The 27,993-nt window shown below is 35.3% G+C and overlaps 1 protein-coding gene across 1 annotated transcript; it reads left to right on the plus strand.

Annotated features, from left to right (window-relative positions):
• The first annotated feature begins 47 nt into the window (after positions 1-47).
• Positions 48-27,885, plus strand: yellow-b (L-dopachrome tautomerase yellow-b). The gene is made up of 3 exons (XM_076121757.1): positions 48-204; positions 22,645-22,918; positions 25,358-27,885. The coding sequence occupies exons 1-3, from the start codon at positions 202-204 to the stop codon at positions 26,467-26,469; spliced, it is 1,389 nt and encodes a 462-aa protein (XP_075977872.1). The 5' UTR covers positions 48-201; the 3' UTR covers positions 26,470-27,885.
• The last annotated feature ends 108 nt before the right edge of the window (positions 27,886-27,993 follow it).

Genomic DNA, 27,993 nt, shown 5'->3' on the forward strand with positions numbered 1-27,993 from the left:
AGCAATCTTTTTTTATGAGAAAAATTGCGAGTGTGGTAGCCCTGTTCAAGCGCGGCAATAGGCTGTTTAGCTTGTTACCTCAGTTCGCGTTACGCTAACCCGACGGCAGGTTGTGTGTTTGTTTACGAAACTTTATAAATACGACCTTTTAAAAGTTTGTGTTCGTTTTAATAACTTGTACGTGTTATCGGAGAAAAGTTTATGGTGAGTGCAACTTCTTTTGTAACCTAAAACTTTATTAAATTAAATAGGTAATTGGGTGCGGCGATTAACGGTCTCGTCTGAGTTTCTTTATGGGGCGCGATCGGAGTTGTTTTTTAATTCCGCCATAATATTTTTGTTAAGTTTAAGATGTGGTTCAATAGTTAAAAGGTCAAACGTGTTTTGGGGACTTAGGTCTTTATTCCAACACGATTATTTTATGATGCTTTAGAAAAATTTAGGTCACAGAACACAATTTTTAATAGCGAAACATTAATTAGGTGCAATTTTTTGCAACATCGCTGCCCACGCTTCTTTTAAAAGGACATATTGGTGAACGAATACGTAACAGTATTGAGAAATATTTGATTAGGATGTGGGCAATGAGGCAAATTACAGCCAAGATTATTTCATATTTCACAAACTTTACTCAGCTTTTTAAAAAGATCGCGTTTCGAATGTAGAGTCATCGGAATTTGTTCAAAGGCTTACCTTCTTGGAACGCGTATATCTTTGGCGGGTTAGACGTTTAGAGCAAAAAAACGTTGGCCTCGGGCACAAAAGGATTGCGTGACCGGAGAAATAAAACCTGGAGCCAGTCTACCTATCTAACCATGATCTTATAGTCACCTGAGTGCCCTTAAATTTTATCAGGTTACGAGTTTTTACGATGACTCATTTTGCAAAACCTTTTTTTTGCGAATCACGACTTTATGGTCCTTATCCTCTTTTTGAATTTACTGAAGTACCTAAATTCTTTTTGATGCAATTAACGTGGTATAGTTGAATCGAAATAAATATTATAGATTCATTAGATGCTATTGCGTGAAGGTACAAAATTAATATTTATTCTTGTTTAAGTCATGAGAAAAATTATCATTGTGATTATTACCGACGTAGTCATTATCCGCAGGGCAGAGAAGAAATAACGTCCCGCGGTAATTAATAACCTAGGTAGGTAGTGTAGGTACCTACCTATGTATGTCATTCAATAGTCTCTATCTCTCCAATAGGAAGAGGTACTTACATTTGTCTATGTCTGTTTTGACGGGAAAGAAAGATTAACAAACAAACAAACACGCTTCATAATACTGCTATGGATTACATCACTACTGTTTCCGAAGTGATTCTTATGTTTATGTCTCGGGCTACGGAAGTACAATGGTCGTACCTAGTACCTACCTACTAATAAAAGTACTTACTATTATACCTATGTGAAGGTACAAGACACGGTAACCACAACTTTACACAGCACAGCTTATTATGTTCTAAACAATTTGCTTGATCTGAGAATCGAACGCAGAATCTATACTATTGATTCTAAAAATTAGCAAGTCTGTCTGTCTTTTGCGCATTCATGGCTAAACCGCTTAAGCCATTTTGGTGAAATAGTTTGGAACAAGTTAAAAACACACGATGCAAAAATCACCCAAAAAAAAATCTGGAAGCCCCGGAGAGTAACGCAATAGGGGTGACTTTTTATCCGAGCGGAATCGGGTGGGTCAGCTAGCTCTACATAAATTAGCTGTTATATACGCTGCAGTAGCTAACATAGTTTTAACTGACTTAAAAAAGCGGAGGTTCTTAATTCGCCGCGTTGTTATGTAATCTAATTAATGCTTGATACCAATCATTTGGCCGCTAATACAGTAATGCAACAAATCCTATTAATATTATAAATACGAAAGTTTTTGTAGATGGATGTCTGTTCATTACTCTTTCACGAAATAACTAATAGATGGATGTAAATGAAATTTGGTACACTGATAGCTTATAACCTGGATTAAGACATAGAATAGTTTTTACACCGGGAAATTTTCACGCGGACGCAGTCGCAGATGCTAGTTTAATATAATTACGGAAATCTGTTAGCGCACTAATAAAGTTATTAGATGCGATAATAAATTCATTAGCTTGTGTAATAATACCTACTGTTTTGAATATTTAGCTACCGGTTCGTTAGTGTAGTTTTAAACACGGCCACTGACCACAACCTCGAAAAAAGGTTTCTGGTCTACGATCACTTGTTATGTATTTCTTCGCTTTGATTAAAGCTAATTCACGAATCTTTGAAGAACGATTGTTGCTGTGAAATATCCGTTGTATTCCGAAGTAATGGAGTTCTTGTAGCAGTTGCAAAGAGACCGCCATTTATATACGGTACACTTCGAATTCTTCATTAAACTACCGATGCTTGGAAAACAGGAATATTTATTTATTGGGCTGGTTTTTCATGAATTGCCATTGGCATTAATTGTGTACTTGTGATCTAAAATATGTTTTAAAATTTTATGTTTATATATTTAAATATTTTTCAAGGTCTTAAAAGATTGGATAGTGAACATTTTTTACAGTCGAAAGTCTGTAATTACAGAGCATACTTTTCAAGAAAAGAAATCTCTCAAACCTCCTTTAATCAAGTCTATGGAAATGTGTATGTGCAAAAAACTACAAAGAATAAGTCGTTGCCATTAGAATAAACCCATAATTCTTTCCGATACATCAAGCCTCGATCTGCTGCGAAATGATTCTCATTAACAGCTTTTGAAATTCACGTCCTAGAATCAGCCCAGTCTAGTCTACATCGTGACGACTAATTAGATCTGCTTCTAATGAAACGTTGAATGTTGATAAACATGTTTGGATGCAAATTGTACACATATATCATGTGATTGCTCACGTATTACATAAGCATTACGTACTGAAGCTCGAATTGATGTCACATGAATGTTTTATCGTAGAATAAAAGATTGGGAAAGAATCAAGTGGTAGAAAATCGAGTCGAAGATACAACTCTAAAAGTCGCTGAACATATTCAAACTTTCAAAAACCTACATTCTGAAGCACGTACATGAGAAAACTTTTGGACTCTCTTTAAAATGTTTAGTTAGAACTAATTTCACCTTATAGTTACCAAAATTTCTTAATATAGAGGTTTTGAAAATAACAGAAGTTAAGCGACTTTTAGAGCTGACTATACCTATCTATACAGATTACATCTTTATATATATAATTCTTCTGTAAGTGTGTATGTCACTGAACTTCTCTTAAACGACTGGACCGATTTTGATGAAATTTTTTGTGTGTGTTCAAGGGGATCTGAGAATGGTTTAGATTCACAATTTTGTCCGCTGGACAATGGTTTTTTAATTAATTTTTAATTTATTAGTAACGTGTAGACAGGACAACGTCTGTCGGGTCCGCTAGTATTTTATATTTAAATTCAGTATTTTTTATGGAGAGGAAAATGTGCTGGAGCCATATCTACGTAGAGACGAATTTGTCTTTAATGCAACAACGCATTTTTTGGATCAGGTAAAAAATTCATATGCTTTAGAGATGAGCTGATTTATCTGTCGTCGTAAAGTCAATAATGGCGGTAGGTACGTAATCCCTAATTATCTCCTTTTTACTTGTCCCACATAGGCGCAAGGAATGAGAGCAAACTTCTTATTTTGGTCCATCACTATAACCAAATATGTACAGGTACTAGTTATAAAACTAGTTTCATACCATTCCATTTAGTAATATACAATTTGTCAATTAGTGAAACAAATCTTACTAGAAATAAAATCAACTAAACCACACCAAGGACTGCTATCCAGTTTCTTGAGCAACGAACAGGAATGTCGTTCTAAAAGTCCCAATCGTTAGCCTGAATACTTTTCAACGTCAAGAAAAAGCCGGAACAACCAATAAGAGTTGATTGAAAACATCTTAGAAGGTAAATTACTAGGAAAAATCTTGCAACGATAGTAATTGCTACGCGTTTCTGTAATTCGATATGCGGCTTGTACTAGCCGTTACGATAACTTGACTTAATGGCTTCGAGTATTGAACGTTTTGCTGTGGTTTTAAATACTAGTGAATGTTTGTGAATAAATATTGCGGAAAGGGATTGAAGTAAGGCGTGATATTAAGATTGTTGTACCCGTAAGGTGTTTATATTGTTGCTCAGTCTTATAATAGTCGTTGTAAAGTTCACGGATAAAGTACAAATTTATTGTCTATGGACTACTAGATTGGTTTTGATTAATTTTGAAGTCTTTAGGTAGTCTATGGTCTTCCAAATTGATTTCGCTCCAAGTTGTAATTTTGACTGCCTTTTTTGAAATTGGTTCCAAAACCTGCTCGAGTTATTTATGTTTGACCATAAAGCGAGCTTTGAACTTTAGTTGAAGCTGCATTTTTTCGAAAACGACACGAAATTTTTTGATTTCGAATGCAGCAGCAGTTGCTAAGGATAGCTGTTACTTAACAAATTTCCAGTACAAAAAATACTTCATAAAACATTCAATTATAATAATAATTCAATTACAGCGATAAGAGTTACCTTGAAAGTAACACCTAGTTAAGTATTATCTAAAAACAAAATCTTTAACACGAACACTAAATATTACGATAATAGGGAAACGCATTGTTTTTATAGTGAAAGGGAATTAGTGCTACGGCCAAGCTTATAGTTTTCATTAGTATTATTATTTCCTGTATATATGCAATATGCAGTATAATGCTACACCCGCACGGCTTTACTCTGATACAAATTTTAATATGCGTCCCCTATTTCAGTTGCCTAGGGGTCGATTTTGAAAAGAAGAGGAACCTATCCTTGTGATCGGTTCTTAAACAAAGACCCTGTCGAATTTCATCAAAATCATATTAGCGATTTCGCCGCGAAAGCGTTACAACCAGATAGACTTGCAGCTAGACCATTAGTACTGGACCTATGAAGACTGTATAATATGGATGTATGTGTTAGTCGAAGTTAATATAATGTAATAAGTCACAGAAAAACTACATTTTTACACAAAAATATTCCGCCGGAACAATAGATTACAATTCACACTTCAAAAACTGAAAAATCTAGACCGAAACTTAGCAGAGCGTGTAGCGTTAATTATTTTATAACATACATGTGAGTGGCAACGTCTAGCCTTGGAATTTTCGCTATTTGCATAACCTTAATGTAGTTACTTGTAAAACATTGATTTTGAAGCTATTTTAATGTTTTTATTTATATCAGTAGTGAGTATTAGTAGTAGTATTGATGAGCTCCTGGCTAAGAAATAACAGCCGTACTGAATGTACTGATCAATCTCCCAGGATAACCAGAAGTCTGAAACTCTAACAAACAGTCCTACCGACGGGTATAGTGTTCATAACATAAGTACCTGGTATTGGAGTTCCGATAGGCAGTCGCCCCATGTAAAATACTGGTATACAGCTGCATCCGGTGAGACTTGAAGCAGACTCCAACATAGTTGGACGAAAGGCAAGACTGATGATGATCGGTGATATCTTGCAAAAAGTTCAGGTGCGTAGTACTTGTAACTGGTCGTCCTGTGTGACAAGATGTAATGAATGTGAATGAAGGAAATGAAGATAGTAAGGATCGTAGCTAGTGAAGTTCTTTGGTCTCTAGTCTGCCTACCATGGGGAAAAAGGTGTGTTTTTATGTACTCAATTACACATGTGTGTTTGTATGTACGTTTTTGCTCCATATGGTATGGAAATAAGTCGGATCTCGTTTAGCAACTTTAGGCTTGGTTTGGTCATTGATTAAATAAACGTTTGAAAGTGTGAGTAGAGAAAAAGGTGACGTAATTGTACATTTTTTGTGACTATTATGATCATAATGGATGACGATGATCAAGCAAACTATGTCTCCTTCAAACTAGTTTGCTTTCTATACACTTCTCATAAAGTGTATCTTATACATATATCATGCACAGCTGCCAAATGTGCCTCTGTGAGTGCGGCTACTGGTTATAGTCTCCTTTCTGTCTAAAAGTTGTTGCTTTTCTCTGAGTTCTTCTGTTAAGAAATTATCTGAAACTCTAGGATGGAAGTTGGGGCAAATTAGATCACAAATCTGCCGCGGTTAGCTTTTTTACTTTTTTTAAGTCATTATTGTCCCTTCTCACTTCTGGGCAAGGATCTACTTCAGAATTAAATATAATATTGTCTGATTCAAGGTCGAGATGAAATTGGTATCTCTTAAAAAGCTTATCGCGATTGTTTATTGCAAGCTGTCTATGTGGTTTTTACTTTGTAATTCATAATTATTAAGTCGTTTAGTGCTGTTAGTTATTAGGTTTTAATTCCACGTTTATCTACTTTTAACCAGATTAGATCTGATGAGAACATGCATTACTTACGCAACTAAGCATTGCTCTAACAAATTGTCATACCGGTTGTACAAGCGATTGAGCAATCACTTTACATTTTTGTGCTCACATTCGCGACTTGTCATGGCTGTTTCTATAGGAATCTGTGTCATTAATACTGGAATCTTGAGTCTCGTCTCATTACTTGAATAAATTGTGGCGTGGGACCTGCAGTACTAGCATTTATTATAGGACATCCACTATTCCACGCCATATACGATGCCAATTTTTTTTTTGTCATTAGTATAATTTTGTTAGGAGATATATCATGAAGATATAGGATGTATGAATTGATTAAAACAAATGGCAACAATTGATGGTCATAGTATAGTGTTTCTGTTGCTGCTCTACGAATAAGAGAATTTCTAATTTTACGGACTTTATTGTAATGTAGCGCCTGGGTGAGGTAACTTGCCTTTTTTTTCTCTCTATCTTAAACTTATGTGCTGTTACATACACTAACACACAAACAAGCAAAATATTATCACAATTAAAACAATTTTTGTGTCATGATTATCAGAACAAAAATGACCACCTCTAAGCAATAATAAATTATCAACAACTTCTAAGTTAAACTTAACGCACTAATATTCCGTGTTCTGCATTAAACTTGACATCTGTCAGTGCTCTGGTATTTGTACAAGTCTGTAAGACATGTGACATGTGTGTGCTAATAACTTCATTTCGTCCTCAGCGCTAATTTTAGAACGTAAAGCATGTGGAGGTTATTGTACCATTATGTTATAAATATATTAAATTACAAGTTTTGTGAGCGACTTCGTCCGCGTGAAAAGATTTCCCAAAGTTTATTGATACTGTGTGAACCAAATTTTTTAAACGTCCTTTCATTAATTTTTGCGTGAAAGGAAAGCAAACATACGCATTTATATAATTTTACTTTTAAATGGCAGTTATTGATTATTGTTGGCTTAAAAATTGGTTTTGAAAATGTAGCCGATTCCCACACTCTGAATAAATTAAGAAAAGCAAACTTACATCATCTATTTAACAAATAGGTATCATAATTTCAGGTGAAAACATCATCATTGTCAGTCAAGTAATTTTCATGAAAATGATTGAGTGAACCTGACTAGTTTTCCACTATAGCAAAACCAATCATTTTTCAATACGGTACAGTATAATAACTCTTGCACAGTGAAATATTCAAAACATAATTGTAATAAGTAGGTCATTGTAAAACCATGAACCGGTAACAAATACTGAATAGACTTGTCATTTGTAGTTACTGATCGGTGAAGAATCAGGAATGTAAAACAATCTGCTACGCGGTCAGGTTATGAATGGGTGAGCGTACTTGAGCCCACTATTCTTAAAAGACTGTCCGACTGTCCGACTCCGAGAAAGACCTATTAACTGTAGTCAAAATACTTTGTGAAGAAACAGTAGGATAACAGAAAGTAAATATTCGTGTGTTTCTCGTACGGCCCCATATTGTCCGAAATTTCGCTTGAATTATTGTGCTATTTAAACATTTCATGCTTATCCTAAACTACCCAGCGACTGTCCCGCTTGTAGTCATAGATTGTTTGTTTTGTTTGATAAAATAATTTAAAATATACAAGAAGAAGAGAGACTGTAGTTATTGTTGGGAGTAAATATGGTGTCAAAGTTGATATGCGACTTTGGTGTAGAAGTCTTAAGTGTCACCAAACTTTTGTCTCGACTTTTCTAATCAAACACTTGCAAGTGTATCGACCTTGTAATGATTAAACATAAATAAAATGTCATTAATCTTTCGAGTTTGAATACATTACGATTCGGCTTAACCAGAAGAGCCCTTGAATTTCTTCAATACGTAAAGTATGACTAAGCATTTGGAAGCACATGTAGGTATGTGTACTCAGTTGGTTATATTTTGCGTTAATACAATACGATTATAAATATTACTGATTTATACTCGAATTAAGTTTGTTAACAGCTGAGCTAATTGTGTAATGTTCTATATTTCGTAACATTGTTAAAAAGTTTTAGGTTTTTGGTCAAATGCCTTTAAAAACACTGATTCTATAAAATTATGACAGTCACATATCATCAGGGGGGCTATCACGTATCTCAGTTGTCAAATCTTGAAAGTCACTACTCTGTACATTGTTTTCTCCCTTAGAATACTATGATTAGCACGTTACGTCAAAGCAGCAATGTACTGAATAATGACCATCAATTTGACGTACACTAGCTGTCAACTGAGATACGTGATAAGCCCGCAGATATACGAACCAACACCCAGAGCGCAAAAAAACGATAAGGAAAATTTGAAAAGTTAATTTACTTCAAGAATGGCGAACACTGAACCTTAATTGTAAGATAAACAGGAAATTTCCGAGCAATAGAGTCTTCTTGAGTCTTCTTTATTATTCACAAACTGCTAAACATACACTAAATAATGAAAAAGAAAAAGAACAAAAGATAACCGCCTTTCAAAATAACAGTTAAGTCTAACAATATTCCCGATAAACACCATATTGGGTAGATTCAGTACCTTTATTTTAGATAACTTTCGCAATTTCGTTGTACGTGCTTCAGTCATTATGGTACGGGCACGAACACCATGTTCTGCTAGGTATTAAATTACAGATATTAGTTGACGATGGTAAGGTAACGACAGTTGGGTCGTACGAATTGATTAGTAATAATTCTCAATTGCAAAATTACATAAAACAGGTAAGCTTGCTTGTCACCTTTAAGTAGGTTTTTTATCAGATAGATGGATATTTTGTAATAAAAGCCACGAAAGATCCCCATTTTGAAAACTGGAGACAGAGCGAGAGATATATCAGTAGGTACTTTAAACAGCCAAGATGTGGTTCTGAGAGCTAAGTCTTCTTCAGTAAGAATGGCAAGGGTATGAAAAAAGGGCTGAAATGTGTGAAATCTTTACGTGGCAAGAAAAAAATTAAAAGCAGACTTTCTTAAAAGTGGTTTGCTGATTTACTTAAAACGGAGGAATCAAAAGGTGAATGGGCTATTTTGGTATGAAGAAGCGACCAAAATGATAAATTTTCTCCTTGAATCATAATTTTAACGTAACAAAACATGTCTCTAATATACACTACACACATAATATGTCACATAGATCACGCATGTAATTTTTCCCGCCGCGTGGCTGGTCGGTCACTTGGACCAGGTCGCCGTGACCCACAAATTTTGTGCGCACGCGCGTATTACTGTACCGACTTAATCGCTCCACTTAGCTCCCTACTACGATGTGTAGCACTAGTACATTTTGTGAGGAAATTCTAACATAGGAACTACATTATAGACTGTAGCAATAAAACGGTTTCTTTGATGCCTAGCTTTGCAATGACCTTTTGATTGACGTAGAGTACAATTTTTTGTTCTATTTTTCATGATTTATACAAAGGATTATAAATAGTTGAGTTTTCCCTATTTCCTTAGCAAAAAAATAGGTTAGCTTATCGCCAATAACTGTTTGGTTTTAGATTCAGTTACAGTGATCTATAGTTAACCATGAGCCACAGTCTATTAAAATCTATTTAGCTGAGAACCATCCACAGATTTTGGTCATGTTCGACACAGGAGGCGCCCTGACATCAATAAATCAGCAATTGAGTTGACGAACGCTGACGCCTCATTAAATAAAATTCAATTTACACCAAAATAATAAGCGTGACCTAGAATACTGACTCTGTATTTATCCATTAAGGTTCTCGATGCGCGAGGGCATAAGGAAATGTCATTTTAAAGTTTAAGAGCAACAGAATTTTCCAGGCCCTTTGACCTTTGGGAACTTGCTTTTTAACTGATGCACGCTTACTAGATACTTACTTACAGTGTTTATTTTTGAAGTATTGGTTTACCTACGCTAGCAAGGCCCGTGCCGTGGATTTCAATGATATCATAACATTTTCTTCTCCTTGTGTCTGAATTTCGATGCATAAAATCGTGATACTCAGCTAGAGCGGTCAAAAGAAGCCGCCTTTACCGAATTTACAGTATAATCGCCGCTTCTGGATCACTTGTCTTCTTTAGAGCACGTGTACATTAGCGACTATACGTCGAAACCACATTACTTCGTGCACTTGGCGAGGGAATTGGTGTAAATAAAGACTTAAAATACAATCCGTAGTAGTTTGTAAAACTCGTATATTTTCTAAAAAACAAGTACTCAAACCCCGATACTATCAGCTTCGAATCCACGTTACGGTAACAGCAAAAGCGAATTAACATCAAAGCGTTTCCGTCCGGTTTCAAAAAACAGATATTTCCACTTAATACTGACACTAACTGTTGCAAACATAATTAGTGTAGTGATTACTGATTTTCTTTTTGTTTCCGACTTTGTAATTTAGTACTCCAACACCCATACACTACTTCACTAACATATTCTGCAATAGAAAAAACAGGTCAACGAATTTAATTTGAATCCTCCACTTCAAATATTACTGTTTCATAGGTCTTCTTTACAGAGTCTTTAATCTAAAATAGATCTACAATCTGTTACAAAAGCTTTACTGTCTAACCAACTTTGCTGGTATTGGCTAATGGTATTGTTATTGCTTTGGTACTGCATCAGTTGCTTTAAAACCTACTTGTTACTTACTCTACCTTAACAACACCTGCAAGTTAGAATGTTAACAACAACAAGATGAAAATCATCTGATACCTTATCTCTATCAATATACATAGAAATGTTGAACAGAACCGGTTCACCTTGTAATGTGACAAGCCGACAAGCGGAATTTTTAACCGCCTAGATAGCATTGTGCAACCAAAGTACTCACAACAGGTGTGGTATATCTTATAAGAAGTATATTGGAAATTTCTATCGTATGTGGGTAGCCTTGTGTGTTAAGGAACAGCTGAGCTTGTTCTTCAAGGCGAAATCTTTGCTCTAATTAAGACTATAATGGCTTTGATAGCCGATTGATGTCAGCATTCGTCTTCTACGTCACACTATAAATGGTAGAGAAAAGCTTGATGTATGCGTGGGGAGTACAGATTTCTGAAAAGACTTTTAAGTTACTAAGCTAGCATGCTTGATGAGCCTGCTAAATAGCAATAAGTTTGTCTTCTCAGTATTTTTTAGTATGTTCGTTCGAAAGGTTTTGATAAGGTTTAACCCTTGCCATTCAATAAGCGAACAACTGTCACTGACTTCTTATGAAAAGGACTTGGTATTGGACTAACGGTAATAGTCTTTTTTATGATAAATATATTTCTACATGCATCCATGCGGAAAATATTGCCTTTTCCTAACTATTTAGTAATATCATAAAACATTTAATTGCAGTGCTTACGTCGATTTCAGAAAAGCAATCAAGTTAATGAGCACAATTAAGGAAATTCCTTGACTAAACAATTAATTGCATGAAATCGTCATTGTGTGACTGCTGAGATAATTGTTGGGAACAGGATCTGTAGAAACGAGGATGCTGACGTTTGGAAATACTTTTTATTGTGAAATTTTGTGACGTAACAAGTTTGAACAATTTGCTATTGATAGTCCTATTCTTAAAAATCGGAATGTATCGTGCTGCATAATACCCGTAAAGGTCAAGAAAGTGCAATGCGACTTTACGAAAAAGTAATGCTTTCAGATACTTTAGCGATTTCTTTAGGCCTCGTCACCATACTTTCTTCACGAATTAGCGATATTTTACAAATACTGGATAGGTCTGATCATACAGACCAAAAAATAGACATTGAATAAAGCAAAATGGTTATAAAAGTAGTTCTAGACACGCATGCAACAGCTTAAAGGTTTCACCTGTAAACTAACGCAAAGGGCTTGGGCAAGGCACTGGGTAGAACAGTCTGTGAATGATGATGATTCAAAAGTTTGGCAACAAAAATGCGTCTATGTTCTTTCTACATACAATCTAGATTATCTTCAGCTACTCTGCGGTTTAAAATACTCAATAACAAATTATAAACTGTTAGTAGAAACGGTCTCAAGAATGTGTGGAAAATTGACATCGATAGCCAACTCGTTGCGTTTTTATCGTAGCCAACTAATTACTGCATGCAAAAAAGTGTTATTGAAATAAAATTGATTGGAATTTATAAATATATTTGATAAAAAATGCAAATCACAATTGCAAGGTCATGTTTATATTGTATCACATGTAAAGAACATATGGAACTTATTTTTTATAATTAAGTAAAACGTTTTTTCATCAGGCTAGACGTGTTGTTATATTTTTTTATAGAATTCGATTTAAATGGTATTTCGCTACTCATATGTTACGTATATTAGGGTATTTTGATGGCTCTTACCTCCATGAAAATAAGGAGATGTACATAATATGTGTTTGTTCTCGTTATATCCCATCTAAAATATTTTGGCTGTAAGGATAATCAATTTCTTTAAAGACATTCTGACTCTATAAATCTTATATTTTGGTCTGATGAAGAGTTTTTATCAAAGGGAAATCCCAGGATTACTCTGTATCCAGAAAATCTAGGCTACTACAAAAGGATAGTGTTGTACAAGCCTTAGCTATGGCTAAGGCATTTAACATATTAAGTGCTTGTTCAAAACTTCTCTTATACAAATCTTGCATATCAACTCTCAAAATGATACAAACAATAAACCATTACATAATGTATCAAGTAATTTCTGATCACAAGTACATAAGGTCATTCAAGTATTATACAATTTATTTTCCATGCAAGGCTACCTCCATATAAGTGTATGCCAATAAACATGATAACCGACATTGAAACAGGTTCAAACCAGTTTATCAATTACATTTTTAAGGACTGGTAATCGTAAAAGTACCCTCATTATTTACACTTTGTAGTGGTGTTGTAAAGTCGCGTAATTTATGTGTTGTTGAAGAGGTATACACACTAACTGTATCGGGGCATCGCCTTGTTAGTGATGATCGAGAGTATCGAATTGCTTAAATGTGTTATCTTATTACGAATCAAATATTTTGATATTTAATATACAAATCCACATTCCACATACATAATATATAAAATCAGCCCAGCCCAGTCCAGCCAGGGCAGAGCCCTCTCCATTTTTTTGTGGTTAGCCATAAACAAATCATATAATATAAACAAATCAAGAGCATTAAGTTGAGAATTATCAGTGCTGCTTTTGCAGAAACTTCGTGCAATAAAATGCTCTAATGTGCACTCACCATAAATACCTGTTTAACATGACGACAGCTCGTAAATAAACTCTTGAGTTATAATGTATGAATATAATAAAATATGTTATTGGAGTTGTTTATTAAAATATATTGTTTGCAGCGAATGATCGATTGACGAGGTTATAATTAAATTACGTGTCTTAAAAGGAAAATTATTTCTGGACTAAACGTAAACAGCAATGGTGATCGTTTACGGCACCGGTTAAGGCAGTCGAATCTGCATAATTTACGGATATTTTGTTCAATATGTCATTTTCATTGTATCAATGTCATTTTAAGGCGATTAACACACTGCCCCGCACCACGCAGCGTAGCGCGTGTTAGACTGTGCGTGTTTTCAATACAAACGGAGATACTTACAAGCAACGTTCGAACACGCATTCACGCGCTACGCTGCGTGGTGCGGGGCAGTATGTTAAGCGCCTAACACACAGAAAATGCATCCACGCGCGTTCTTGCGGATCACGCGCATACACGCGGAGAAACATGCGCCCCCGCGCGTAGGTCCTGTGCGAGGCGAGACGCAAGGTATGGCACACGGAATCCCGCAGTGCCGCGCGTGATTTTTATCAAGACTATCGTGATGCTCAGTACTGCACGACCACCACAGAGAACGGCGAATAAATGAGAGCCGCCGTGCGTGAATCTACAAAACACACCTACGCGCGTGAGTGCGCAAAAAACCCGCACGATGATGCAGATCTGCACTCCCGCAGGAACGCGCGTAGGTGCGTCGACACGCAATATGCAGCATGATGCGGGGCAGTGTGTTAATCGCCTTACCTGTGAATACAGCTGTAAAAATGTTTTAAAAAGCGACTAATAAACCTTTCCTTTTAAAATTATTAATTAACTGTGGTTTAAAATGATCTATGAGTAGGCTTTCAATATAAGTTAGTGCGATTAAATTTTGCGATCTTAGTCTAGCAATACACCCGCGCAGTGTTCGGTGCCGAACATTCCGTGTAACACGCTCGCTGTTTTATCTAAGAAACCTATGACACTATTGTAGTTACGTCGCGTTCAGCATAGCGGCGAACCTTCGCTGAACGTTCGGCAGGTGTATCGCTATTCGCTACTCACTTGTAGCTACTTGTAAAAGCATACATTTCTCACATTTTTCACATTCTCACATGACGTCATTCCCCCACTTCCCGGATACGAGTACGTACGTTTCAAAAACATAAAGTTACACATTAAACAAGGCAATCGGACGCGGTACATTCAATTGTCCATTCTCACGGCCTCAGCGCTAACAGTAAGTCGATTAATTAATGATTTTCTATAATAACGGCACATCTGTCTTTATAACACCTTGCCCGTTGTTCGAACATTTTACACGCTTTATAGAGCTGTTATTTGTTTCATAGTAATGTCCTCGTAGTTGTTCGGTTACGGCGGTCAGTTTAGTGTATGTGCATGTTGGACACTATAAACAAGGTCCTGCACCGTCAGCCGATTTCAATAAAATTTATCCAATTGAAATTGAAATCTCATTGCGGGGTCTATCTGTCTGTCTGTTCGCTGTAAACTCAAAATCTGCTAAACGGTTTTTCATGCGGATTTCACTAACAGATAGAGTTATCCTCATTTATTACTGTAATTATCGTATTGTTAAGGGCCAACCAAATGACAAAATTGTTTAAGTCTTTCGAAGGCCTTTGCCATAGCTTAAATACAGTTTTATATGTCTCCGAAGTGCTAAAACCTTATTTAAATAGCACTAATCATAGTTACCCATCTATGGAATGTCTGTGCCAAAGGTTGCCTTAACCTATTGATCGTGTACAACCGATAAGTGCTATACATAAGAGCCTTATAGAATCGTATCAAAGAGTTTGTTTGGATCAAAATAGATGATATCTATTTCTGTAGTAATATAGTACAAGTGACAATGCGTGTAACAGGATATGAGTGTGCAAAGGAATTGAACGGGATCTAGTTATTTAAATAATCGCTGGTAACTTTTGACCACTGATAAGGAGATAAAGAGTTAATTGTTTTTATATGCATCTCAATTTCTGTCAAAACATGCTTCTTATCTCTATATCATTTTGTTTTTGCATGCACTTTATAATTCTTTAAGCTTCTCTCAGGTACCTATTTGTTAAAGTATTGCAACTCAGATGCTTCTGTCTTGGGTAAAGGACGAGCCAGTACCACGTACTTCCATGCCTGAAATGTTGCCCTTAAGCTATATAACATCCCCAACCCGCGGTTTCCCATCTTGGTGGGCTCAAGAACTAACTATTCCTCATTCCTGGAGGAGATTTTTGATCAGCTTACAATCCCACTACTGGATAAGGACCTCTCAGAATGCGGGGGTAGTTATGTTTCGAGTCCATCACACTGGCCAAGTGCGGTTTAATATGGTTAGTAAGTTTAGGGTTAGTTAGTCAATTCTTGGTTAGTAATAAAAACAATATGCCATTAAATCAATTACTTTCACATACAAAAATCAATTAACTACCCAATTCAATACGTAATGTTTACTTGCATATTTACATAATTAATGAATCAGTCATACAGATCGGTACATGACCGCTAACCTATTACGTGTAACCTGCTAACCTCTCCCCCACGTGACTATAGTATAGTATACTATTGTATGGCGCAGATAGAATGATGAGTTTAAATTGTTTTAGTCGAAGATATGTGTGTTTTGATGAGTTTGTTTAGGGTCTTTGAACGAGTATTGGGGTTTGCATACGTGCATTTAGACTTGTTTTAAATCGAAAGGCCCGTTCAGGACATTTCTCTCGAAATATAAAATTTCGTTTAGTTTCGCTAGTCGCTAAACGTGTGCTTAAATTTTTGTATGTGTACTGTTTATATATTTTCCTGTTGAGTACTGTGTGGCTTTTTATTACAGCGAGATTTCCAAATCTTAGTTATAACCGACCACTTTTCTAGTAGGTACCTGTACCTCTGCAAATCAAATCTAAATCGAACGAGGTTTCTTACGATGGATAAGGTAGAAAAAAAATATCTTTTAAAAAAGAATGTGTACGTTTAAAATTCACAAATAATACGATACAGGTTCTTCTCAACGTCAACCTCAACCTCTCCATAACCATAACACCCGGATCTTCAATATAAATACAGAAACTGGTAAAAATATCTATTATTATAAGCAATTTATCAATATTATTGCTCTATAATTCACCTGCGAACTCAAAAAGGTCACCTGAATGATTCAACATTTTTATAACGTAATAAGTTGTTCGGAAGTGATTTAAGTTACTTTTATAGTCTGACAACTGAATACAGAGCCTTGGTATGCACGATTTATATGGCTTTTATGTAATATTTCTTCGTATTTCTAAAATAAAATAGTTGTTTTAAGCGGGCCTCCTCTAGCTGCATACGCCTGCGTAACATTGATGCTTTAAATTCTGATTTTTTCATACATTCTTCGCTTGCGAAACTTGCACTCTTGCTCTCTACTAAGTTGTTGGACTATAGATCGGTGTTCTGTTATGCTAATGTTTTGTGTTCAAATGTTAAGTAACGTCGCTGATTCATTACGTCATCGATAGCGGAAAGAAGACCCGGTTTAATTTTTGTATTAGTTTTGAGCTACCAGCTTCTGCATGTAACCGCGTTTACGTTTTAAAAGTTCATGTCTAAAAGATACTGTGGAATTTAGATTTCATCTCAGTTACCGTTTTCGGATGTTAACAAGTATATAATAGTAATTATCTAACAAACGTACCTAGCTGTTTAAGAATGTCCGACTCTAGTTTACATGTAAGAAGATTTTCTTAATATTTATTAAGTTTTCGATAGGGCGGACAAAGTTTTCCAATAGTTGGATATGTCCAAGCGCCTTATATATCTGAATTAGTAACGCAGTAAACTATGAAGAATGTGAATTTTATTTTTCGTCTCTAATAATATAAAAGTCTCTAATTCCACTCACACCCTTCAAAACCCTTTTAAAATTTCTACAAAGTTTCTACACAAACAGCAATGACAGAAACATTTCTATTTACCTCATAAAGCAGTTGCGGTGAAATTGTGTACAGTGACGTCACAGTATGCGATGCTAATTACCCTGAACATCTGTGAATGCATACAAATATGCATTGTATGGCCGAGTATTGTATTCATGCTGATACTATGACATTGAGCTTGGAGTCTAAGAGGAAGTGCAAGGAATCATGTTAAACTTACTGCTATTGTTATATTTTTTATCAATTTTTGACCGTGACTGCCTGAACTATAGTTATCCAGGCTAATATTATGTCACGGACAGAATCATAAGAATGAGCAAAAGCTGGAAATTCTATCGCATATGTATGTCGGGGAAAAAGTCTTTTCACATTATAGTATGTATGAACTTGTAATAATATATTTTCTCTACCCAAAAAAACTCGATATTTGGGTACCTCGCGAGCTCACTGAAAGAAACCTAATGAACCCTGTCCTCATTTGTGATTCTTGAAGCCAAAGAGATTTTATTACAAGTTCATATGTACATACTATAATGCGAAAAGACTTTCCCCGACCTAATATTATTCCGTTTTTTATTTTAGGGCATTCATAGGGCCTAGCCAGTGTGGTGGATTTAAGGCCTAACCTCTCCGTCATTTCGGGAGGAGACCCTTGCCCAGCAATGGGAAAGTAATCGGTCACTAAAAAAATCTTGTACACAAGCTTCAAAACTGCCAAATTTCATCAAAATCCGTTTAAAAGTTTTGGCGTGATTTACTAGCAAATATCCATACTTTCGCTTTAATACTAAGATAGGATTATTAATTGCTAAAATAGGCTACGGATGAGTCTAACTCAATGTTATTAACTCTTAATGGTTTTATTTCATGTCTGTTTCGCTTAGGTAGACAGCGGTTGGCATTTTATAAAGTGGTAACATTTTCATTTGCTTGTTATACACGAAGCACAAGATGGTTGACATTTGCCGGGCAATATACCAAACTTCAAGGTACAATTGTCGATTTAATAAAACAAAAGCTCTAATTTCTCGAACAGTTCTAGACAATAAACAAGTAGCGCAATTCTAGACCACAATCAACAATTGACAACCGGCTAGCATTCGAAACAAATATTCTTGTAGATCATTTCAAATGTCACACTCTCGTTACTAAAGAGAATCGCGCAGTAGCTCAATTCTCTACTACTATCGACCACTGACAACAACCGGCTAGTCATCGAGAATTATTACACGAAAATCTGTTTAGCGCCTCTACCGGACTCCGAAAGAACAATTTTGGCAGTACATTTGAAATGTCAAACTTTAGTTATTTGATAATATAGCAGAGAATTGCGCTACTGGTACCCAGTGGTCGACAATATGAAATAGCGCTCTGCTGTCATAACAATTGTTGGACCAACTTAACTAAGGTAATATGTCCACAATATGATTTATTTATAACTAAGAGAGATCGTGAGTAACAAATCAATATTTTCTAAGTTAAATTAAAATATCGTGAGTTAAATGTTTACTTTATTAGATTGTATACCTATCACGATCTTATGGTTAGTTTAGTTACGTAAGATTTTGTTTGAAAGCACTATACGAGTTCCTTTACGTTTAGAAATATGATTTAAGTAAAGTCCACCTTTGGTTCGAAATTTCTTCTGGACGTTACTCGATCGAAACGTCTTGTAAGATGTAAGATACCGTAATCATTAATTTTCAATATCGAAAGATCCCTTGCATTATAATATTATGTGTACAAGTTGTGAGAGTTAAAAATCGTTAATATCTTCTTGAGCTGGAGAGGTGTAAGTGCTTTATGAGACTCAGTCATGCTATGTTAGATTACTATGTATCTAGGTATGCTTATAGGTTACGCGGAGTATCCAATTGGAGGTACCGTGTCCTGGCCACTTTATGGTGACTATTGAAGGAACACCGTCAGGTTTTTAGTCGGTATGCCCAAATTTAAAGCCGGAACGCCTAGCCGGCGGGAGAGCCCGACAGACCCCCGCTTCCTCCCTGGAGCGGGACATGCAGTAATGCATTTTCCTGACGGAAAAAAAAAAAAAAAAAAAAAAAAAAAAAAAAAAAAAAAAAAAAAGGTATGCTTATAGGCACCAGAATCTAGGTATGCTCATAGGCACCAGAAGTACAGATTGCTGTAATAACCGTCTATCCTGATTCCTGACACATATCCACTACTTTTTGTTTCTACAAAAAATTGCCAGTCCTTGAGCTACACAACTATGCATACAGCATTATAAAACTTTATTCTATGCGATATGTAAAACCATTTGTCTTATGCATATGCATCAGAATCTGTCTGCTACAGTGTATCGTATAGGGGCCTGTTGAATACAAGGTCATATCTTTAAGTCGTACGGCCTCTATCTGCCCTTTGAACCAGTTTAGAGACCATACTAATATGCATGTGGGTAGGGCAAAGGACCGCAAAATATTAAAAGATTTTTGATTTTATGTGTTTATATACCATAAGATTTAGCAAATGTTTGTTCATATGGAATGTGAATTATGCTCTGTTTATACGTAATTTCACTAGGTTAATATATTTTAGTATTTATTTCAGACAGGGTAATAAAAACGCTATTTGTCAGACATAACAATACTTGACTCTAGGCAGCTATTGCCTATTTTCATATCAGCAATTTCCTAAGCCAGACTCTTCGTTAAGATGCTCTGGAACGGGAGAGTGATTTTCTATCCCTATCGAGTATCTTGGAGATTATTTTGTATATCTAGGGAATAGATAAGCACTGCTACTCTTCTACATTTTAAACGACAAACCCTATACAAGAAAGCAGTACAATAGTACATATTAAGCGTAGAAAATCGCTACTATTCAACCTAATGATAATAATAGGTTTGTACTATAACTTTAAAACACAATGTTTCTATAAAGCAAAATACCTCAAGTTCTACCGATAATAAAGGAACGAATCGCTACATAACAAACGTTAGTCCAAGCCATTTTCTACCTTATGTCTAAAAAAATAAGGTGTAAATTTGTGTGTAGTGTTCAACAATTGAATTAGTTATTATGAATGCTGCATTCGCATTGAATTCTAATGTTTAGGATTCTGTATTGTTAGAAGCTATAGTTGTAATTATTTGCGTTGTCTTTGACTGTATATCTTTTTGTTATATGTCGATTGTTTTACGACAACGTTATGACAACACGTAGAATAAGGAAGGATAATATTGTCCTTTTTGTTGTTGTCTTATTACTTACCTTAAGAAAACTTAAAACTAACTGGAATATAAACGGCTTTGTTGTAGGTAAATCGTGCTAAGTACGTCTTGGGAATCGACAGAGTTTTGATTTTCAGGATTAAAAAAGCCAAACATAGTAGTCATATTAACAGCTAAAGAACATCAAAAACAACATTATCTAATCTAGAATAGTTTATACATTGCTGAGCTTATTTTATTATGTATGGTTATTCTATCTATTTATTTAGCCCACTCCTATTTACTGTTAAGTATAGGCCTCCTTATTCCTCAGCCCGATTTTTTTAACGATCCTGCGCTTACCTCAACCATGCTTCAAACTTATAAATTAAATGACTCAGATGAGTTAATAAGACTTCTTATTAAAACTGTCAAAAAAAATCGTACCGTCTCAACTCTTATAAGGAAAAACTACCTTACTCAAATTGCAGTACCTACGTACTTAGTGAACTTGACGAAACCTTACTCAAATTACTCTCGATATTCAATGTCAATGTCCCAGCCTAAGTTACATAAATCATTTTATTATAATAATATACTTACAAGATAAAGACCTCGCCTGGTTTGGCACCTACTGTAAGTCCTATGTAATGAATCTGGAAATAAAAATTTTACTTTTAAAATCGTAGCGGCTCTGCTTAAATGACGAAAACCTTACCTCATTAAAATTACGGCACCTACGCACTTGAACTTATGTGACGAAACCTTACTAAGAAAAAAATATCTTGCTCAAAATACTCTCTCAATTCAATGTCAATGTCCCAGCGTCAGTTACATAAATCATTTGTCCTCATGTCCCAATATGACCTGTCGAGTACTTCCTGGTCTCCGAGGTTATGTTCAAGGTCTGTTCCGTTCCTTTTACATTAACCGCTGCTGGACCAATTACTGTAATTAATATTATTATAAATTATGTAGTACTTGGAAAAAGTTGAAGGTTTGTGGACAGATATTATGTTGAATTAAGATCAGACACAGGTAGCTGGTATTTTGCACAAAACTTAACATTTTGTGAGCTTTGTTCAGTTAAAGTCGGTTATAGAGTAAATCTAATCAAATATGACGACTTTTTGAGAAAGAGCTCCTTTGCAGGTGAAAAATTACTATTTAATATTGTATTTGTACAAAAAATTGCTTTAACGGTATTGAAAACCAACAAAATATTGAACAATGCATGATCTTGTCTCATTATAAGGATATACCCTGCAATGGGATGGGATGGGACGTGATGATGTTTGTTCTTCAGTACTTTGCTATCCCAATAACGTATTCTTACACAAAATTATATTAAATCACATTCTTATAAACTGTGTTCTGCAATTAAAACAACGACGCAATACATACGCATATTTCTAAAGATTATAGTCGTCGTTCAAGTGTTTTGGCCACGTGAAAATACCCGTGAAGATATGAAAGTATGCAGCTGCAAAATACTTCGTAACTATTTATTTCAATAGCTATTACGCGTTAGAATTTCTTACTACGTTTATGAAGCGATTGAATAATACCTGTTATAAAAATATTATGCTCTATTCAAATAGATGTATTTAAATGTAATTGTAAGTCTTTATTACGAAACTTTATACAACTGCACTCTGTCTATGAACGGTGTAAAGCAGCGATTTGTACTTTAGTAACCTAGGTGCTCGTACATTTATTATTATCCTAATTAGATAAAATAAAGTGTCACGTAAATGAGACTGGTTGTAAAATTTCATGAAAAGAATATTCTTTAGCATGTTTAAACCCTTATTCAAAATCTATTACAACAAAGAAAGTGAAACCTAACACGCACTTGGCCTAAATCGTGAACTCAAAACCCAATCTCTGCCTTATTCTGAGAGGATACCCTTGCCCAGCAGTGAGACAGTACTATTTTCTAATGCTATAATTTCCTATTGTTATTTCAAATGTCTAAACAAGAACATTTTCTTAATTCCAGGTCTTCAAAATGGGGGCTATCAAGACCCTCATCTTGTTCCAGCTGGTCTACCTCTGCGGTTGCATGGACCAGCTCCACATAATGTACGAGTGGAAGCAGATAGACTTCGAGTTCCCCACTCCTGAGGCCCGCCAGCAAGCCCTGGACTCCGGGAGCTTTATACCAGCGAATAATATGCCGATGGGCTTGGAGATTTATGAAGATAGGCTGTTCGTGACCGTGCCTAGGTGGAGGGCAGGAGTACCTTCTAGCTTGAATTATATTAATTTGAAAGGTGAGTCCTGTTTTTTTAACTTTATACTATAAAATTAAATAGTGTGTGTAAATAGTTGTATGTTTCTTACTCTTTTATGCAAAAACTGCACAGACAGAACGGATTTTTAAGAAATGTGGTAGCTAGTTAGTAACTTCGTTTAACACTAAGAATATTTTTGCACCGGGCAGTAATGCAATAAAATAATAAAAAGTAAAAATTCATTTTAGAAGTAGACAACTAAAACTAGAGTTAAATTATTCAATAGCTAAAAGGGTCTGTTGTAAAAAAATCGCTTAGCTGATCTCTCAGACAATTTTAACGACTTATAAAAATCTGCGTCGAAATGAAAAGTTCAATTCAACACTAAGCTTCGAAATTTCAACATTTATTTGATATTTTAAATCACTTTTACTCGACTGCGCAGCGCAAAGAAGAGTAATGGTTTTTATGAATGTAAACAGTGGACAATTAAACACAGACTAATAAAGATAGCACGTGTTTTATGAGCCGACACCTCATGTATTTACTTTTTGTTTTAGCTTTCACCACTTGAAGTGTTCATAACTATTATATTTGTCTTCTTTAATACTTGTGAATTTTAACATGCAAGTAACGTGAAATGTTCTTTGAGATGCAAAGTTTAATTATTCATTCGTCGTATAGTTAGTCAACCTAGTGTCCAAGTTGCTCAAACTGCCCGAAGGCCTTTGACATGGCTTAACAGTGTTTTTTTAATTGAAAACCGCCGGGATTGAATTTTAACGTGCCCTCTGAAGCACGGAAGTGCTCAGTTCAAATACCACACTATGCTGAACATCTATGTAATGTTTGTGCTAGGGTTGCTTAACTCATTGATATCGCAATAGGGCTCACAGCAAATAAGTATTGGTTAACTTATCAGGATTTTAGACAGTTGTTTTTATACATTTGCTGTCACTTTATATATCGGAAGGGCTACCGTCTATGAACAGTGAAACTACTCATAAGTTCCTTAAATTAGATCAATTTAGGTTCTGTGTAAGGCTGGAATATGAAGAGGATTCTGGAACACTAAAATAGAAATATCAATAGCATTCTTCATCTCGCCAATTTCTCTTCTAAGATGAAACATGCCTCAGATGTTCTAAATATTATTGAATTCAAACATACGTCCGTGCAGAGTTTAAACAAACCATTGCATCCGTTGATTCAAGCGAATATTACGCATTCTCTCACTATGACTGTCATGTTTTATGGAACTGTAAGGGAAAACCCAGGCTTGGAAATAATGACGCCATTCCTAGAATACGGTAGACGTTCGTTTGTAGAAAGCCTTTTTGAAATACAATGATTCATTTTTGAGCTTTACTCATGATATTTTTTATAAACATTTAATGATATCAAACGCGTAATAGCTGAAGGAGGAGGTGTAAATAAAATACACCACCAAGTTTTGCCATTCGCAATGCTTTACCCTACCATACCATATCATAGCGAGTGAAGCTTTTTCGTATACTGAGCATGCTGGTCATCTTTAAAAGAAATAGTGCAGAGTACTAATGTGGATAAATCTAAGAAATTTGTAGAGAAGATTGTAATGAAAACTTTTTCTCTGTTTACTCCATAGAAACAATGGATGATTTTTGTGTATGTAGAGGTATAATGGACGTTGACAACGATTTTTGTGGGTATGATTCAGAATGTATGACTAATCTACATAAAGTCAAAGCAACAAAAGCCTTAGTATTTAGTAAACATAATAACGACATTAAGGCTCTATTCCAATCAGATAGGCTCCCTCAAATAGCTCAAACAAAGGGCACAAAATAACGCCCCAACAAAAACCTATTTGAAATATACAATTTAGCCATGAAAAAGTACCATTTATTATTATCCATTAACATTATTTTAAGAGGTTAATTTACCATGAAAAAGCATTCATTGTTATACCGTGGGAGTGTACAAAAGAATTATAAATGAATATGGTAAAGTCGTTAGCCCAGCCAGTTAGCCGGATCGATAGACTGAGTCAGCTTTTGTATAAAACTTGGGTTTTTCGAAAGGAAATATTGGATACTAAGATTTTTTTTTAAATAGGTAGTTTTTGTGTTACGGAAAACCACCGATGATGTTAAAGATTTTTTGTTTAGCCTTGTGGCTGTGCCTGGTTTTATGCCTATTTTCGCCAATAACACAGTATTAAATATAATTCATTATTATCTATAACTTGACTGACCTCTTGTACTAAGTGCAAAGAAATAATCTGGACCTTCTTTTAATTAATATCAATTGGAATGATGGACATATTAATTTCTTGTCAATTGTGTGTGCAATTAGATATGAAGACGCATAATTAGTTGAAACCCTTCTGCATTTGCGATTCAAGCCCTTTTACCCAAATACTCCTTGGCACAATACACAGGAGGGTAATGTGTTTATTTATATTACGAAACTAAATACTATATTTTTCAATTTCAGATAACAGCACCAACTCACCAAAACTTATCCCATACCCAAGCTGGGCAGCACATTCAACAGGAACAGACGGCAAACCTCCAGAAATCATATCACCGTTCCGCGTCAGAGCAGACCGGTGCGGACGCCTCTGGGTCCTGGATAATGGAAAAATCGGCAATTTAGAAAACACCACAATGAAATACCCACCTTCCATCATCGTATACGACTTGAAGACTGACAACCTTCTCAGAAAGTACACGTTCCCTGATGACCAAGTGAAACAAGACTCCGGTTTCGCAAACATTGCTGTCGAAGACATGGATTGCGAGAACACTTACGCTTACGCAGGTGATGTTGGGAAACCAGCTATAGTCGTATACTCTTGGGAGAAGAACGAATCTTGGAGAATCACTCATCATTACTTCCACCCAGACCCATTGGCTTGTGACTTCAGTGTCAAAGGACATAATTTCAGCTGGACTGATGCGATATTTGGCTTAGGTTTATCAGCTCCAAATGCAGACAACTTCAGTACTTTATACTTCCATCCAATGGCTAGCTATGATGAGTTTTCCGTTTCTACCGAGTATTTAAGGAATCAGTCCCTTGCTGAGAGCAATTTCAACGCGTTTAAACGCCTCGGGAGTCGTGGACCGAATGCCCAATCGAGTGTGTCTTTCGTGGACCAGAAGACTGGTGTTTTATTCTACTCTTTGGTGAACTTAAATGCTGTAGCTTGCTGGAAGACGTCGAACAAGGAGTACTTAATGAAGAACCAAGGCAGGATCTATATGAACGAGATCACTATGATTTACCCCACTGATATCAAAGTCGATTACAACGATAACTTATGGATTCTATCAAACAGAATGCCGATATGGATGTACGCGTCTTTAGACCCTAATGAGGTAAATTTCAGGATATTTTCAGCGCCTGTAGTCGATGCTATTAGTCATACGGCCTGTGACATCACTCCTAGGTCGGATATTTTGGATAAATTCGTGAATAAAATTAAGAATGGTACTAATTCTATATTAGCTAAGATAAAGCCGAATTCAGGGTCTGTGGCCATCAGTCCCCTGTCTGTCCTGTCGGTGGTACTGTTCAGTTGGTTTGCCTTGTATATTCATTAAGATATTTATGTTAGTGTGTGTCTCCGATTGCGTTGCTTTAGCTATAGAACTATTTATTGCTAAGCTTTGAGTTTTGTTTGTTAGGAAACTTTTTGCAGTGAATTGTTCTATTGCGATATTTGATAGTGTAGTTTTGAATGCCATTTATTTAATAATCTAACGCCATCTGTTGGTTAAATTGTAAAGATACCTCGCATTTATGAATGGCCGACTTGATTGCATTTTCATTGTAAATTAAATTTGCATAATTTCTTTATATTCTTATTCTTATCTTTAAGAGCAGGCAATAAATTGTTTTAATATTGATATAATTACAAAGAATCATATATTGAGAATCCTTCGAAACATAAAAACCCTCAAATATACAATCATCTGGAAAAAATACTGTTTAATTAATTACAAAATTTTGAAAAGGGCACATGCCTTATTTGAGTTAAGTCCTTTCAGAAGTAACACATTAAATTATTCTCAATTTTGTTTAGTAAATAAATGGTATTCAAAACTTCATAATATTTGAGCTTGTGGCTTGTTAGGGGACTGACCCGTCCAATGTTTGTGTGCTAGTCGTTAAAACGGTTAGGTTATAAACTTATTATATACTAAGTTAGCGTACGTATATTTAATTCTCTCACAAATTTACATGAGACTTATAAACTGTTTAATGTATGACTATGATTGTAACTGTATTTCTAAATAATTTCATAATAATGAAATAATCTTCACTATAAATATTTATCTGGTATAAAATTTGCGTAAAATTTGAATAAGGGCGGATTTTTGCTTATTCGATGAATACATTTTAATGTATTGACGGGCAATGTATGGAGTTATACAGCATTTAATAAATAAATAAATAAAACCTTTTACAAATAACACCACGAAAAAATCAGCCTCTTTGTCCTTAACTCAGTAAAAAAATTCATTTTCTAACATGATGTAACTTATTATACTATTTCAAGTGGTTCTCTGTTTGGCAGTTTCACATATCACACTCATGTGCACTGTATAATTAATGTACTTTTTTCTGTATTTTTTAAATTAATTCTTATTTTAACTTGTGTCTTGCTGTACACTGTATAGTTTATAGCCCAAGAGCCCGTAAACGCTAAGCCTTCGTTATTTTACAATATGAAAAGCTTGTCAGTGCAAGCTCCCATTACGTATGAAAAGTAACAAAAGGTCTGACGTTCATTTAATCTAAATCTTTCTTCATGTATTAATAATGTCTATTTTCCATGTACAGCCATACATTCCAAGAACATTCCGTAACAAATACGTTACCTATTTATTGTGATGTCCAAATTGTTATTCGTACTTAGTTTGTGCCTTAAAAGTGATATCATAATCTAATCTAGAGTAGAATTACACGCAACGTGTTTTGTAAATATTAACTTTAATAAAAAATGCTTAAAGCTGTGTTTGTGTTTTATTTGGAACAGCGCCATCTGTTGAGATTTTCGTACAACTGTAGTTGTGTGTCGAATTCGTAGGAGGTTAGTGAAGATAATTTTGCAGAAGTAAAAA

This window comes from Anticarsia gemmatalis, chromosome 13, assembly GCF_050436995.1.
Source record: "Anticarsia gemmatalis isolate Benzon Research Colony breed Stoneville strain chromosome 13, ilAntGemm2 primary, whole genome shotgun sequence".
Taxonomy (NCBI): Eukaryota; Metazoa; Arthropoda; class Insecta; order Lepidoptera; family Erebidae; genus Anticarsia; species Anticarsia gemmatalis.